The sequence below is a fragment of the Periplaneta americana genome, chromosome 10, assembly GCF_040183065.1.
Source record: "Periplaneta americana isolate PAMFEO1 chromosome 10, P.americana_PAMFEO1_priV1, whole genome shotgun sequence".
In the NCBI taxonomy this organism is placed as follows: domain Eukaryota; kingdom Metazoa; phylum Arthropoda; class Insecta; order Blattodea; family Blattidae; genus Periplaneta; species Periplaneta americana.
The window spans coordinates 214,659-231,537 of NC_091126.1; the positions used below are offsets into that span (position 1 = coordinate 214,659).

General features: G+C 35.6%; 2 protein-coding genes across 6 annotated transcripts in view; one reads left to right on the plus strand and one right to left on the minus strand.

Annotated features, from left to right (window-relative positions):
- Zir (dedicator of cytokinesis) overlaps positions 1–16,879 on the plus strand; it is a 302,289-nt gene that overhangs the window by 193,035 nt on the left and 92,375 nt on the right. For 4 of the 5 annotated variants that reach the window (XM_069836641.1, XM_069836642.1, XM_069836644.1 and 1 more), the window contains one exon: positions 15,626–15,886. The exons of the other annotated variant lie outside the window; for it this stretch is intronic. In XM_069836641.1, coding sequence (XP_069692742.1) covers positions 15,626–15,886 — 261 coding nt within the window. The remainder of the gene's footprint in view (positions 1–15,625; positions 15,887–16,879) is intronic. 5 annotated transcript variants of the gene reach the window in all.
- LOC138707361 (myb/SANT-like DNA-binding domain-containing protein 3) lies at positions 12,863–14,938 on the minus strand. The gene is made up of 3 exons (XM_069836646.1): positions 14,602–14,938; positions 14,256–14,394; positions 12,863–14,074 (listed from the first exon to the last, which is right to left on the minus strand). The coding sequence occupies exons 1-3, from the start codon at positions 14,863–14,865 to the stop codon at positions 13,569–13,571; spliced, it is 909 nt and encodes a 302-aa protein (XP_069692747.1). The 5' UTR covers positions 14,866–14,938; the 3' UTR covers positions 12,863–13,568.

A 16,879-nucleotide genomic window follows, 5' to 3' on the forward strand; every position in this document is an offset into this window, starting at 1 on the left:
AAGGTGCGTATTATAATCAGTAAATACAGTCGGTACAATAGATTTTCATTGTTGAGATGTGGCTGGTTTTGAAATTCCTGGAAATTCGAAGCTACACATTCTTGTCTCCACATGTGCTAGTTTCAGTGAATCATTTATGTGCCAGTGGGAGAACCAATTCAGAGGAGGAAGAGAAGTATGTGCAGAGGGAAGAAATGGAACATTTTAAACAATGAGAATCCAGGTCCAAAGTTGTGACTGCACTGCATACAACTATTATAACACCCCGCCAAACTGAAAATATTTTGACCTTACCCTAGGATTGCTAGGTTGAACTATCGCCAAACCTGGAGATTTACGATGTCTATAAAATTAATTATTATTACTATTATTTTCTCGTTGCCAAACTTTCAGAACGGCCCCGAGGTTCACTCTGCCTCCTATAAAATTGAGTACCGGATCTTTCCCGGGGGGTAAAAGGCGGTCAGAGCGTGGTGCCGACCACACCACCTCATTCTAGTGCCGAGGTCATGGAAAGCATGGGGCTCTACCTCCATGCCCCCCAAGTGCCTTCATGGCATGTTACGGGGATACCTTTACCTTTTTTACCTTTACTATTATTGGGCATATTATTATTATTATTATTATTATTATTATTATTATTATTATTATTATTATTATTATTATTATAACTACCGGTATTTATTATTATATTTCATTTTGTATTGCAAGTTAAAGGATCGCTTAAAAATTCAACAATGTCAGATTTGAGTTGATGGATAAATTAATATTTGAAATCGTGAAAGAAAGAAATTACGTTTTCAGCAAGTTCCTTAATTTTAATGCCAGATTTGCAGATTTTAGAAATTTATTTCTCCATGAAATTAAGCCCAATCATGGTGAAATTTTTAGGCATGGCACAGAAAAATATGTTCTCTTGAATACATATTAGTTAATTTTTTCAGTGCCTCACATAAAAAAGTTGTAAAATTTTAAAAATTCAGCAATAATTAAATTTTTACTGTATTAAGAATAGAATTAGGCCTACCTTAAAATTTGTATTTCTTGGAGCTCCTTGCAGATTCCAGAAGTCTCTTCTTTTCCAAAGCTATTTTGTAGAATTCCTGACAGCTTACACTCAAGTTCATTTCAATACAAATTTCCATTTTCACTAGTTCTGTTGACATTCATGACACTAAACACCCTTTCCACATGTGCGTTACTTACTAGAATTGTTAGCACATGTCGCATTACTATTGACTTATTAAGGGCCATAGTTTTTTCGAAAAAAGATACCCAGAGTTTGCAACACTGATTTTTATGTTTGTCTTGCATCAGTTTTTTTATCACTGTCTTTAAAATTGATCATTCATTGTAGAGTTTATTTCCGTTGAACTCGAAAGTAATTTGCAATTTCTTTGCTGTGTGACTAAGTCATTAAATGAGAACAGATAGATCAAGAACAGATATAATTGAAAATATGTTGTCACTAAAATCGTACCACTTGGCTAGATACTGCAACAATCTGTCATACACAGTGGTGAAATCTTTCATTACAGGTTGCTTTTCGGCCTCTGTGAGATTTTCAAACGACATATTCACTTCAAAACCGAAAAATGAGTTCTTTTCACGACTTTCTATTTGAGTCTTTACTCCCAACATGATTCTGTGCACCTTGGTTGAAAGCATATTATCACATTCTAATATTTTAATCACCTTACAGAAAATTGGAAGTGTACAATTAACCAAATACAAAAAACATTCTGCCACTGACAATGAATGTCCATTTACTTCATCTTCTTGGGAATATACAAATTTCCAAATTATGGGATGCGTTTCTTCTTCACCTTTTGCCAAATAATACATTTTCAAAGTGTGCCACATTTTAACAAGGCATTCAACAGCTAATTGAAGGGACAACCATCGAACTGGAATATGATGCAAAATCTGAAAATAGTTCTGTTGAGCAAATTCACAGTATGACCTAACTTTCTAGACATTCTTATGTGACGACGAGAAGTCAGAATATATTTTCAAGACTAATGCCTCAACATCATACTTAAGGAATTTAGAAGCAAATTTGTCACAATTATGCATTACGTGACAACAACAATTAGCCTTTACTATATTAGAATTTTTGGCTTTCATTTTTCTGAACACTGAATTGTATTTGCAATAGATGCATTGTCAGCCGAATAAGCTACAATGTTACTTAAACTAAGTCCATTTTCTGCAACAATTGATGTAATTTTATTTGAAATGTCCTCAGAACTTTCATTACTGTCTTCATAGAAGTCTAGAATATTGCTATGTTTTTCCATGTTTTACAGAAAAATGTGGTCACCACTAATGGGAAATGCTTCTTGTTACCTTCATTTGACGCATCTGAACCAGTTGAGAATGGGGTATTTTTCAATTCGTTCAGAAGCCTTTCCTGTGAGAATGATAAGAGAACGCTTGTAACTAGGGCTTCACTTTTGGTTCGCACACAACTTATTTTTTTGCTACTGAAGAGTTATTGAAAACATAAGGGTAAAGTTTATTACCACAATCTTGTGAGTTGTAGGAATGGTGATGTTTTACACCAGAGGTCGGAAACCTATGGCCTGCGGGCCATATACGGCCCACAATGTACTTCTATCCGACCCACTGGCGAAAGGTAAAAAGTATAGGCCTATAAATAAAATAATAGGTAGATTTAAAAAAATTAACTTACATTTTCTTTCAACCTTGAAATAAATTATTATTTTGGGGAACTTAACAGCTTCAGCTACAATTGATTAGTAAGAGAGCCATACTCCCTCTCTCTCATCCTATTGTATTAAAATTAACTCGATAAATAGCTCCTTAACTACCTCCTGCATTATACAGGGCTTTCATTTCAAAACTTCCCATTCTAAATAATTAATTATTTAAATTGAATTCATTTTAAACAAAAAACACGTCCATTTAGATATTGAGGGGGAAGTCTGAAAGCAGGCTTAATTGCAGTTTAGATTTCACCCCCACTTTGAAATTTCAAATGGCACCCTATATTTTTTTACTTAAATATGGAAGAGCATTCAGTTGTTTATATACCTCATTCATTTATTTTACATCTTTTGTTTTATATCGTTGCCTGGCAACCTAGATTTTTGTTACTGTTGATTAGAGCTGAAGCTACAAATGCCATCGAGCATTTCTTGTAATAGTTGTGTTCGTGTATTAAATTATTGTAAAATGGCGTATACTTCTTTAAGAGAGAACAGACCTCATATTTATTTATGGAGGTGAAAACCTTTGTGCTCGTAGAACTGCTAGAGCTTTCAACGAGAGGCATCCTGAGAAAAACGTAAGTCACCAATATGTCATAGATCTAATATGGAAATTTGAAGAAACTGGTTCTGTGTGTAATAAAGCAAATGGCCAACCTAGAAAACTCGATGAAACTTTGCAGATTGAAATACTAGGTCATTTCATTAATGAACCCACCACCTCCATTCCAAAAGTAGCTGCTGTAACAAACATTTCGGTTGGTTCCATACATAAAGTACTGAAAATGAACAGATTTTTCCCCTACAAAATACAGGGTCACAAACAGCTCAGCGAAGACTATTGTGATAGAAGAGTAGAATTTAGTGAAGAGATGTCTCAGAGAATTGAAGATGATCCAAATTTGACAAAATATTTGCTTTAGTGATGAAGCGACTTTTTTTCTTAAAAGGTTTGTCAACAAACACAATTGTAGGTACTGGAACATTGAAAATCTTCATGTGTTTTGTGAAGATAAAACCCAGTTTCCTCACAAGATCAATGTGTGGGCTGGAATTTTTGGGGCTGATATTGTTGGGCTGATTTTCATTGAAGAAAACCTGACTGGAAAATTGTATCTGAACATATTAGAAAATGTAATTAATCCATTTATCACACTGTCGCATGAGAACTAAGTCAATGAAGGAAACCTGGTGTTGGACGAACAAAATTTGCATTTTCAACAGGACGGAACAGCTCTCCCACACTATGCAGTACCTGTGCGACAATGGCTGGATAGAAGATTCCGTGGAAAATGGATTGGTACAAGAGGTGCTGTAGAATGGCCGGCAAGATCTCCAGATCTGATGCCGCTTGACTTCTTCCTTTGGGGTCATTTGAAATCAGTTGTTTATACTCCTCCGCCTGAGAATATTCAAGAATTGAAAAATGGAATAACCCAAGAATGTAATCGGATTAGTAAAGAAACACACCAAAACTTTCTCGAGGAATTCCAAAATAGACTGTATTACTGTTTAACCAACAATGGAACACATTTTGAACACTTGATTTAATGCAATGTAAACTTTTTCTTGTCAGGTTGCCAGGCAAAAGATGTGAAATGAATTAATGTGGTGTATAAACAATTGAATGCTCTTTCATATTTAAGTACAAAAATATAGGGGTGCCATATGAAATTTCAAAGTGGGGGTGGCTGGGGGGTGAAATCTAAAATGCAATTAAGCCTGGTTTCAGACTTCCCCCTCAATATTTAAATTGACGTGTTTTTTTTGTTTAAATTGAATTTAATTTAAATAATTAGTTATTTAGATTGGGAAGTTTTGAAATAATAGCCCTGTATAATGGACTCACCTGCCCAAACAAGGAAGTACCACAGTTCCGCACAAAAGTTTTGTGAAATGTTAGAGTTGTTGCAGACATTCCGTATGTTATAAGCTGTGTTTTGATAGTAGTTTTCAGAGAGTCTTGCACGCTTTACCTATGTTCCTTTAATGCCACCAATTGTTCCAACAGCACTAGCCTCTGCAACTCTGTTAAGGAAATATTTAAATGCACTACCTCTGGTTTGGTTTGTGTCACCTAAGAAATAGTCGGTTAAACAATTCACATTTTCTTGATTAAATCGGTACGAAGTTTTGTAATCTCTCGAAAGTGAATCTCTGTGCTTCTTACACAACTTTTGAGGCCATTGAATATCCATGAACTCCGCCATTTCGGTAAAACGGCTTCACTCCACAAGCTTGAGTTACCTTCTGAGGTACCTCAGGTTTTTTGAAGCAAATGCTTCAGAGCAAGAAGCAAAACTCCGTTTTATTAATAAGTAATGCGAGGAAACTCTTATATGTTGACTCCTTGCTCAAAGGTGGAGGAAACTCTTGATGAACAAGCTCATTTTCCTCAACTTTATTAATAGGAAAAGGAGGAAGCTCACAAAATTTGAAGCAAACTCATCTTCCTCATCTTTATTAATACCATCCAGTATCTGAAGATATGCAGACTAATGACGAAGTGAAAGAAATATTTCATTCAAATACCAGTTACACAGTTTTGTAACACAAAAAAAAACTTGCAGCTAAAATGTTAACAGTTTTCGGAAGCACTTATATATGTGAGCAGACGTTTTCAAGGCTAAAATATGTAGGCCTAAAATCAAAATTTTGCTCAAGAATAAATGATGATCATTTTCATCATTATTTACGCATATCGGTTACTGACTTCGAAAGAGAGATAAATTTTCTTGCATCTAAAATTCAGCCGCAATCTTCTTGTTAAAGATAAGGCGTAAATTGTAATGTCAGATTTTCATTTGTACAATTGCAGCACATTGTTTTGAGACTTTGCATTTATGAGTACCAAAGTTACAAACGCTAATTTACATAATTTAGTTGCTATTTTGTTTAGTTATAATATTTCTTCAATTTTTAATATGTAATAAATAATTTATTAATGAAGAGAGTAATTCTGTGTGTGTGTGTGTGTGTGTGTATATATATATTTGAATGATATTTATCATTCATTTAACTGTAGTTGGTCTGGGTGGCACAGTCGTTATAGTTCTGGCCTTCTGTATCCGAGGTTACGGGTTCCATCTCGGCTCAAATCTATGGCATTTAAGTGTGCTTAAATGCGACAGATTCATGTCAGTATATTTATTGGAATGTAAAAGAACTCCTACGGGATAAAATTCCAGTACACTGGCAACGCTGATATAACCTTGGCAGTTGCAAGCATCGTTAAACAAAACATAATTAAATTAATTTAACTGTAAATCATGTCCGGCCCAGATCTCCTCCACTTCTTATCATTGTGGCCCACTCTTACAAAAATGTTGCCAGCCTCTCTTTTACACCATGAAATGTTAAAACCAACTCAATTGCTGTAACTTTATCATGTTCAACTGAATATTCTACTGAATAGCCTACAAAGCATGAAGAAAGGTCTTTGTTTTCCCTTATACCGACCAACATGCTTTTGTAACAGCTTGTCATTTTACTGAAGGTTAATGAAGGTTGTAGCAGATAATTAAGAACTTGCATCTTCTGATTTGAAAGTAACAATGGAAGAAGAGTCCTCATCCAGCAAACTGCAACTGTGCCTCACATGGAACAGTTTCACAGACAACATAATCAACTCGGTGACTTCGTGGATGTCACATTAGCATGTGAAGGGGAAAGCATCATGGTTTTGTCTGCTTGCAGCCAGTACCTCAAGGAAAATCCATGCCCACATCCCATTATTATTTTAAAAGATGTCGGATTGGCAGAACTGAAAGATCTGTTGGTTTATATGTTCACGAAGAAGTACGAGTTGAACAAGATAGAATTGCCAAACTACTTCACACAGCACAGATCTTAGAAGTTCGGGGTTTACGGGACATCAAGCAGAGACTTGATCAAGAACTGGATAGTGGTGGGGTGAATGAAGTTAGCAATTTAGCGACAAATCAGAATCGTGATGCTGCTGTGCCCGAGGAATGCAACAGCAACCAGCAGAACAGCATCAGCAGCAACACCATGACAGTTTAGAACAAGGCAAGTACAAACCTCTTCTGCACTGAAGTCACCAGTGCCAATGTTGCAGTGTATCCAACAGTCTGCGAAAACAGATTAAAGCTTTGCAATGCCCATGACAAAGACGAGGGCGGAGGAGAGGAATTCAACAACTCTCTCGCACTAGATCACATATCATAGTCTTCCTAGACGAAGCCTGAGTGAGAGAGAAAGCACCAAACATACCAGAGCAATTTGATAACTGTGCACTCTGGATGAAAACTCGTCAGAATGATCAGCGTGAATTCAACAATGAAATTGGAAACCCTTCTCCAGTTTTGGCAACAACTGGAGGAGTCTCTGTTGGCACTGACAGTGGTCTTATGGCAGCACAAATGCTGAAGAGGGTGGCAATAATGGCTTCAAGTAATGAAGCAATACTGCCTTCAATGAGAGATACTCCTTCACTGGGCAGCGTTCTTCTTAATTCATCATGACTGATCAAGATAAATAAATCAGATATAACACTGCCTTACTGTCAGTAAAAATCTATATTTATTAGCTGTTGCAATTTATCTTAAACAAACCTACTACTGACTGATTTTGACTAACACAGTACAACAATGCACACAATTATGACTCAAGATTGTTGTTAATATGATGGCTTTGCATAAGCAATTGCTTTCCAGGGATGCAGCAGATTTACCATGTAAGGAAGAAAGTAGAATTATGGATTTCGAATTAAACTTATTCACATTGATCTTCATAATATGATGGCTTTGCATAAGCAGTTGCTTTCCAGAGATGCAGCAGATTTACCATGTAAGGAAGAAAGTAGAATTATGGATTTCGAATTAAACTTATTCACATTGATCTTCAGAGTTTTATTATGCTCTATTATAATGTTACTTTCCTTTAACTTCAGTGAGATGAATATGAACACAATATTTACATCCATTTCCTAACTAAGAATTCCATTTTTTTAATAATCTGACACAATATATTCTAACACATTATTAGTAGGGCCAGGAAGTTCATGCCCTGAAAACCTACTAAATATATGCATGCAAGTATGTCTTTAAAAACCTTAAAATATGCAAATAAATATGCACTAGTAAAATTCTGTATTTCTTGATATATCATTAATAAATAATAATAATAATAATAATAATAATAATAATAATAATAAAGTAAATGTAATAATATTACAGGTCAAACTAGATGAGATTAAACTTAATTTATTGTTCAAAAATTGAAGTATGTGAATCACTGTCCAAAAGAAGTGATGGGTTGGAGAGAAGTAAAATTATTGATATGTATGGGAGCATTGCCTTGAAGAGTTGGTATGTCGACAGAGCAGTGGCATTTAGACTAATGACTCTCAAACTGAACTGAGACTAAGCGTGTAATGGGAGAGACGAAGGAAAATTAGAGCCCAGAGACAAGCAATGTTATGATGATATAAATTTCGTTAAATGCTTTAAATTAGTGGAGAGTGCCTGAGTACACTGCCAGGAAATTTGAAACTGACCGTAGGATTCTCTGCAGAAAAAATGTTAAGTTATGTCTTCTGACATCTACATTTTGTGTCCTAAGGTAGTAAAGTGATATTTGTGTAATGCTATGTGCTGTGAGTGGATATTTTAATTGTAACCTATGCCAGAATGGGTAAATTTGGTTCCATAATGTTTCCTGGTCTTAATTTTCTTGTGCGTTTGCACACTGACCCTACAGTCAAGCCTAGCTCGATGTGATGAAACATTGCTTCACACTCACTCTCTCTGCGACTACATTGCAATGAGGTCAGAATCAGTCGCTCTCTCCTGAGAGAGAAAGAAGGCTTCATGATGATGTAAGGTAACTCCTTGTGATCTAGATCAATGTAGAGAAACCGATTTGATTATGTGGACAGATTTTTGGCTTTAGATAATTTCAAACATTTTGTTCTGCTCATAACATCGGTAATTCAACATTCGTTTTAGCAAGGAAACCCTACAAAGTTATTTAATTTCTGTAAGGGTAACTTCAAGTGAAGTTATAGGGCCTGTTCTAAGTGTAGGATTGTGCTTGAAAGTTGTAGGCACTGAGTCGCTGGTCATTATTAACTGGCTATGATTTATCCGCTTTTATACATTTTCCATCCATGTTAATTGTTTACTTAACTTTATTAAATATGGCATATATATATATATATATATATATATATATATATAGTCCACACCTGTGGAGTAACGGTCAGCCTGTCTGGCTGCGAAACCAGGTGGCCCGGGTTCGAATCCCGGTCGGGGCAAGTTACCTGGTTGAGGTTTTTTCCGGGGTTTTCCCTCAACCCAATACCAGCAAATGCTGGGTAACTTTCGGTGCTGGACCCCGGACTCATTTCACTGGCATTATCATCTTCATTTCATTCAGACGCTAAATAACCTGAGATGTTGATACAGCGTCGTAAAATAACCCAATAAAATAAAAAAAAATATATATATATATATATATATATATATATATATATACACACACACATTATATCCAGTGGTGTATTTCTAAAAAACAATGCCCTGGCTTTGGGATTTTGAAGCATAAGTTACTGGGCCATTCTGTTTGAATACGTATAAAAAAAATTGGAGCAACTTCCCGATAGCAACGATAAAGAGGTTGATAAGTCTGCAGAATAGTCTTCACTATGAATTTGTTTAAGGGGAGATTTAAGAACGAAATCGCCAAAAATGACCATTTTTTATTATTGGTTTAAAACATGCTACATTTCATTGCAAATAAAAAAAATATATAGTTATATATGATTCTGACGTTAGTTACGCCCTTAGTTTGACATTTAAAAATGGTCTGCCACGCCCACTGGATTCGTTTTAGTTTGTATCATTGGATAATTCGTTGAATTTCGTGGTATAAAAGTGATTTATCAACGTGAGAGAAATTTTACTGGTTAGAGAATATTTCAATTTCTTTGTTGCCAAACCTGTCTTCGATATATCGAAAAGGAATGAAAAAGAATCTACGCACATAGACTTACTAAATAACCGCTAGACCGCTCACTGGCGCTAGTGTTATGTTCCCAAATTGAACAGTCGACGAGCGGCCATTAGTTTGATAGAGCTGAATAAGTATGGTTCTTTCATGTGCTGCTTTTTATTGCAGCAATGCACACGGATGTAACGATAAAGAAGGAAGGAATGTTATATTTCACTGGTTAGTTAATCCTTAATTTCTACGACAATTTTTTCTCCATATTATGTTACAGAAGACAAACTATAGTACTTGCCATGTGACTCTTTATGGTTCAAGTTTCCTCTGAGTAAAGATTCCCTTTACCGAAAGTGGATAGGTGCAATCCGCAGAGAGAATTTTTACCCTACATTGAATCATTCAGTGTGTTCAACTCAAATTACCTTTCAAACTATGTTATTATACACTGTTATTGTCCCTCACTCACTCTATATCATTCATTTTCTTCAAACCGCTGTTGTTTCAGTGCATACATGAATAATAAAATTATTCACCGAACTTAAACATACAGAAACTGCATAAATTGTAAACATATTTTTTTTTTATAACTGATTGAAAGTAATTCCTGTCTTAGTTACAGATTTATTTTATTGGGTTATTTTACGACGCTGTATCAACATCTAGGTTATTTAGCGTCTGAATGATATGAAGGTGATAATGCCGGTGAAATGAGTCCGGGGTCCAGCACCGAAAGTTACCCAGTGTTTACTCGTATTGGGTTGAGGGAAAACCCCGGAAAAAACCTCAACCAGGTAACTTGCCCCGACCAGGATTCGAACCCGGGCCACCTGGTTTCGCAGCCAGATGCGCTGACCGTTACTACACAGGTGTGGACTTAGTTACGGATTAATGAAACGTTTTCTTATGCTATTGCTGCTACTGCTATTATTACTACTACTATTCCTGCTACTGCTGCTACTACTTTCTGACTTCATACAGCAGTTTAAACTACAGATTGAATTAAAAAGTTTACATATTAATTCTTTTATTAACTGTGGTTATGAATGTTCACATTCAGAGTGCCTGTGAAAATGATCGAAGTCTGAACACAGTACCTATGTCTGACAGCCAGGGTTGTCGGGTATCCCAATTTAGGCGGGATTCTCCCAATTTCCTGGTTGAGTCCCGATTAAAGGGAGTCGGGATTGACAAAAATCCCGATTTTACAGATATTAGCCTTGAACATATTTAAACAAATTAGTCTGTATTTCCTATTAGCCGATATTTTTATTTATATTGGCTCAAATGGTAACATTGTAAACACAGAGATAACCTGCGGATATTTAGTAAGTCTATTAGGTAGCCCAGCTGATTGCTGTAAGGCAACTAAACTCGCAAAATAATACTTCTTCTAGTTCTACCGCATTGTTGATTATTCCGTTCCGGTCCCTAGTCGCTGTTCTCGCAATTAGTAAACATTGTGTATTTGAAGTGCGTTGACTGGCAAGAAAGATAGCGTTTTGATATTGTACTTTACACTAGTAACAGAGACATACAATTGCTGCGTTTTATAGTTTAGTGAACTATGTTTAAACATTGATTTATCGTCAGATAGTGAAACTGTTGCAGTACCGGTTCCAAAATTAATTTATTAGCAAATTGTTAAAACATAGGCTATTCGCGGTTAGTAAAAGAAAAATTTATTGTAGTGTTCACTGTACTGTGTGTCCTTCGTAATTTAGTGTTTCTCACAGAGGCGAATAGGCCTATTACATTAAAAAGCACGTAAACACTGTGCAGAAAACTGCTATAAATCTTATGATAGGCTAAATTGTTGACAAGTCTAATGTCTTAGGTTGGCTTCTGATATCCCGACTTCCCTCACAGAAAATCTAGCAACTCTGCTGACAGTAGAGTCACGGTATTAAAGTTATCGCAAAGGAAGTATTATTCCTTTAAACAAAAACATTTAGCTTTCGGATATGCAATACAACACGTATTCAAATAGCGGTTTCGAAATCCCTCACGTTTTCTACCTAACAAATGGCGGCTTTCTGCTGCTTCAATTTGGGAACATATTTCTCACTTCTCCACTACAGCGTGGTAGGGGCTCGTCTACGCACTGCCACTGCCATCGTGATCTAATACAGGCCGTAAGGCAGACCACGTGACTTGCTTAACAGCTGATCGCGAAGGGCGGTCTTTCAACCATATGAATTAGTTAGAGTGCATGAAGAATAACATATATTTCTCTGAAATGCAGTGTAATTGCATCAGTAAAATTTGAAACAGTGATTGTGAGACATTTGAGACATAATTCACTTGCAACTTAAGGTATAATATTATTTTTGGTGTGAAAATTACGTTGTTGCAGGCAAAGTTCGTATGTGTAATACCTGCCTTTATTTCGATTAAGTATTGCGCCCTTTATGTGGTTAAGGTCCGGTTTCTGGAACGACAGATATGGAATCCATAAGCATATGTAGTCGATAAATTAAACATTTCACGTAAATACTGTTTCTGGAAGGATAAATAAAGTTATTGATTTCACAAATCGTTTCGTAATTTATCTAGCCACAAATCGTCATTGTAAACGCTTATTGGTTCCATAACGAGTTAAGATGGCGGACACCCGTAACGTTTCATGAAGTTAATATTAATGAAACAGTGTAGTTCTAACTAAATACGAAGAAGCTAACCGTAATTATAACATGGATACTTCATCTTCTTCATCAGACGAAGAAATATTAGATGTTTTACGACTATTACCAAGGCCTAGGGTTTTCAGGGACCGTTTAAATCCATTTGAGATGTTCGACGAAAGAGAATTTAAAATACGTTTCCGATTAGGGAAAGATATCGTTATGGACATATTACGACAAATTGGACCACAATTGGAACATGTTACTCAAAGAAATATGGCAATATCAGCATTAATACAGATTTTGATTACTCTTAGGTTTTATGCTACTGGAGCTTTTCAGTTAGTTATTGGTGACTTATTTAACGTTCACAAATCAACAGTTTGTCGAATAGTGAAAAAAGTGACACACCATATTGCAGTATTAAGACCAGATTTCATACAAATGCCAACAACAGAAGAAGAAATCCGGCAAACAAAGGTGAAGTTCTTTAACGTATGCCAGTTCCCAGGAGTACTGGGATGTGTTGACGGGACCCATATTCCCATTGAATCCCCTGGTGGTAATGAAAGTGAGCTGTATAGGAATAGAAAAACTTGGTTTTCCATAAATGTACAGGTGGTGTGCTCTTCTGACATGCAGTTTTGTAATATTGATGCTCGCTGGCCAGGCTCCACTCACGATAGTACAGTATTCAATGCTTCCTTCCTACGTGCACAACTAGAAAATGGTGACCTTGAAAATGGATATTTACTAGGGGACAGTGCATATGCTTGCAAAAGTTACATGATGACACCACTTTTAAATCCCATTACCCATGCTGAAAACCAGTATAACGAGGCCCATATTAAAACACGAAACGTAGTCGAAAGGGCAATTGGGTTATGGAAAAGGAGATTTCCTAGCGTTGCATTGAAGATGCGTACTAAAATTCCAAGAACACTATCAATAATCGTTGCTACTGCAGTGTTACACAACATTTGTATATTCGGTGGTGATAATATGCCAGCTGATTACATGGATATTGACTTACCTCAGGATCCTGATGTCCCAAATCTGCCAAATAATCAAGATGTTAGAGGTCATGCTATAAGGAGAAATCTTATTGATACACATTTCAATGGACAACAGTGAACGTTGTGTGTTGACGAAGAAATAAAATTAAACAGCACTGACATTTATTAAGGAAATATTGAAACGTAGTTAACCATGCTTCTTGCTTAAATAATACACTGTCACATAATAATCACTGTTTCATCTTTTCATATTCCATAATTTTTATTTTTAGTTCCACATCTTTAATTTTCTGTTCTGTTTCCATTAATTTAATTGTCCTCTTTGAAACCTCTTCTTTCAGTTGTAATTCTATATCTAATATTTCTAATTTCCTACTGTGAATTTCCAAATCCAACTCATTCTTAGAAATCTTTCTTTGTTTAATACTATCCACTAGCCTACTTGCCACTGTAGATTGTGCACATTTCTTTTTCATTGCTTTTTTCACTGGTGTTTCATGTGGGAGTGAATTTTGTGAAGGATTTTCCACGAAAGATAATGCCTGAACTGATGATGGTAGTGGTGATGATGGTGGTGGTGGTGGTGGTGGTGGTGGTAGTGGTAGTGGTGGTGGTGATGCTGCTTCTGGTTCCAAAATAAATGTTGCCAGGACTGTTCCTTCTGAAGCTTGTAGACCTACATCTCTTTGTTGTTCTGGAGCTGGGGATGAACAAGCGTCCTCAGAAGCAACCACTTCTGTAAAAAAAAAAAAAAGAAAAGTACATATATATATATATATATATATATATATATAATTTGTAAACTCTTAGGTCTAATTATACTATTATATATTATGCTTAAAATTTGTAAATATGTTATATGATTCAGCAATTATTAGATAAGATGAAAATAATCAAATTATACATGTACTGATTACCATTTTCATAATATGCCGAACTAGAATCATATGGCGAATCAAGAGGTTCAAATTGTGATGCTAGAAGAGAAAGTAACTTGGTACCTGTTTCAGTTACTTTTGGGGTGTATGTACCTCCTCCAGTTTTGTATTTTTCCACCTATAACAAACGCAAAACAATTAAAGAAAACATACCGAACGATATTACTCATTTCCTCCATTTTACATGTAATTGTATAGACATGGGCCTTAAATGGTTACATTAGATTAGGCATATCATATTAATATTATACATACTTTAAATAGGTGAAGTTAGGAATAATATCATGTAATCATATTAAACATAAATAAATTCAAAGATACTTACTCGATCATCGTGGTTATCCTTTCGGACCTTCTTCTTCAGTGTATCATATAATGCATGTAATTGCTTAATGGTCCTTGGTCCTGTCTCTGAAGATGCATTATAAACATCTCTTATTTTCTCCCATGCCTCAAGCTTTTGTTTGATTGACGAATTATCTGTTCTTTTATTTTCTACAATGTGTTTATAACTTAAGCAAATGTCTATCAATAACTGCTTCTCAACTTCAGTGAAGTTCTTTCCTCTCTTTACGATTTTACCTTCCATTACGATGAAGATAAAAGCAATAAACAATAAATATATCAACTACTGCCTGATGGATCGCATCTTTTGATAGCGATCTAGCAGACAGTGGTATCAATAGAAACAAAACAACAACCGTGAAATGTTCGATATGTTATCGAACAGTACTGCCAACAGAAGACATTATGGAAGGCTTTGAATCACTAGTTATTGAAAGAATGTTTGTGGAATAAACATGTTTGAGAAACGCACACAGATGTTATACATTCAACAACTTTATGAGCTCTATTATTATTGGTTCTATAAGTAGAATTTTATGAAACCGGGCCTAAGTGAATTTTTGGTGTTATAAACAGTAAATATGTGTAATAATATACACGTGAAAGTGAAACATTGATTGGCATGTAACTATAACTGTTCAGGCCTCAGTTTAAGTTGTCGACAAGGAACTAGATCCTGTGAATATAGAGTTTTGAGACTGATATATGCTTTTGTAGGAATTAGTACTTATTTCTTATTATTTTCCTGTTCCTTTTTTTTAATGTGATTAAGAATGCAGTTATTTAGTGTACCATGTTTATTTTAACACAATTGTTGAAAATATAGTGATTGAGATCTAAAACCAGTCTCTTATTATTATTATTATTATTATTATTATTATTATTATTATTATTATTATCATCATCATCATCATCATCATTATTATTATTATCATCATCATCATCGTCATCATCATGATTGTCATTATCATTATTGAAATATCTTTGAATGCTTATGTTTGCAGCGCAATAACCACACAGAAGCAGCTATGTGTCTTGTACATAGTGCTGCTCTTGTGGCCGAATATTTGCACATGTTAGAGGATCAACCACACCTACCTATTGGAGCTGTAGGTTTCGAAAAAGTAACTCCAAATGCATTAGAAGAAAGTGCAGTCTCAGATGATGTGCTAAGTCCAGAAGAAGAAGGTGTATGTCTTGGAAAAGACTTTACAGAAAGTGGCCTCATTGGATTACTTGAGCAAGCAGCAAGCTCTTTCCACACAGTGAGTTTGACTGTTCATTTCTCCAGTCTGTGTTGGGCCGTGAGAAGGCTGCTTGCCCAGTCACTACTGCTGTGTACTGCTGCAGTCTGTCAGCAGGTGGGGAACTCACGACAGGAGTACCTCAGTTCTAATTCGATTGTGGTTGAGTGTAGTTTTCTTATTTATTATGTGACAGTAGTCAACGTATATTCATTATGGAAATGCATACGTATACAAAATATATACTTAAAAAATAAGAAGTCGTGTAGCAAAACAAGGCAAAAATTTAGACAAATTTCTTGGAAAACAGGTTCTATGAGTGACTGAAATATCGGGAAAAGGTTCACGTGTTTTATAAAGAAAAGCTTAAAGAAACAAAAACTGCCTTGGAACGTAGTTCTCTGAAGTCCCTGAAATGTAGCCTACAGCATAGGAGAGACGAATTTCTAAAGCATGTTAAAATGGGAAACAAAATTGTTGAAATTAAAGTCCTACAGAATTCCAGAAGTTCAGGAATTACAATCCCAAGAGTATGTTGTAAATTTCATTTTCGTTGAAAAGGTAAATAAAGAAGAAATCGATTTTAAATCAAATCAAGTGTGGGAGGTCAAAGAGACATTTTGAATCCCTTTATTGATGCTTTAACATATACTGAACGTTTCATGTCATATTTCCAAGAGGTTAATGTCGCAACTCATAGTGTTAATATCATCATCATCATCATCATCCATAGCACTACAGCCCGGATTGGGCCTCGGCTTCCTTAAGAATTCTTCTCCATCGGTCTCGATCTTTAGCCACCGTCCACCAGTTCTTCACTCCAAGCCTCTTAATGTCGTCCATAACACAGTCCATCCATCGTAGCTTTGGCCTTCCAACTCTTCTTCCTCCAGCAATCCCATATTCCATCACCTTCCTAGGTATTTCACATTCATCCATTCTCTTAACATGCCCTGCCCATCTCAGACGAGCAATTTTAATGGATGTTATTATATCAGGAGACTCATAAAGCTG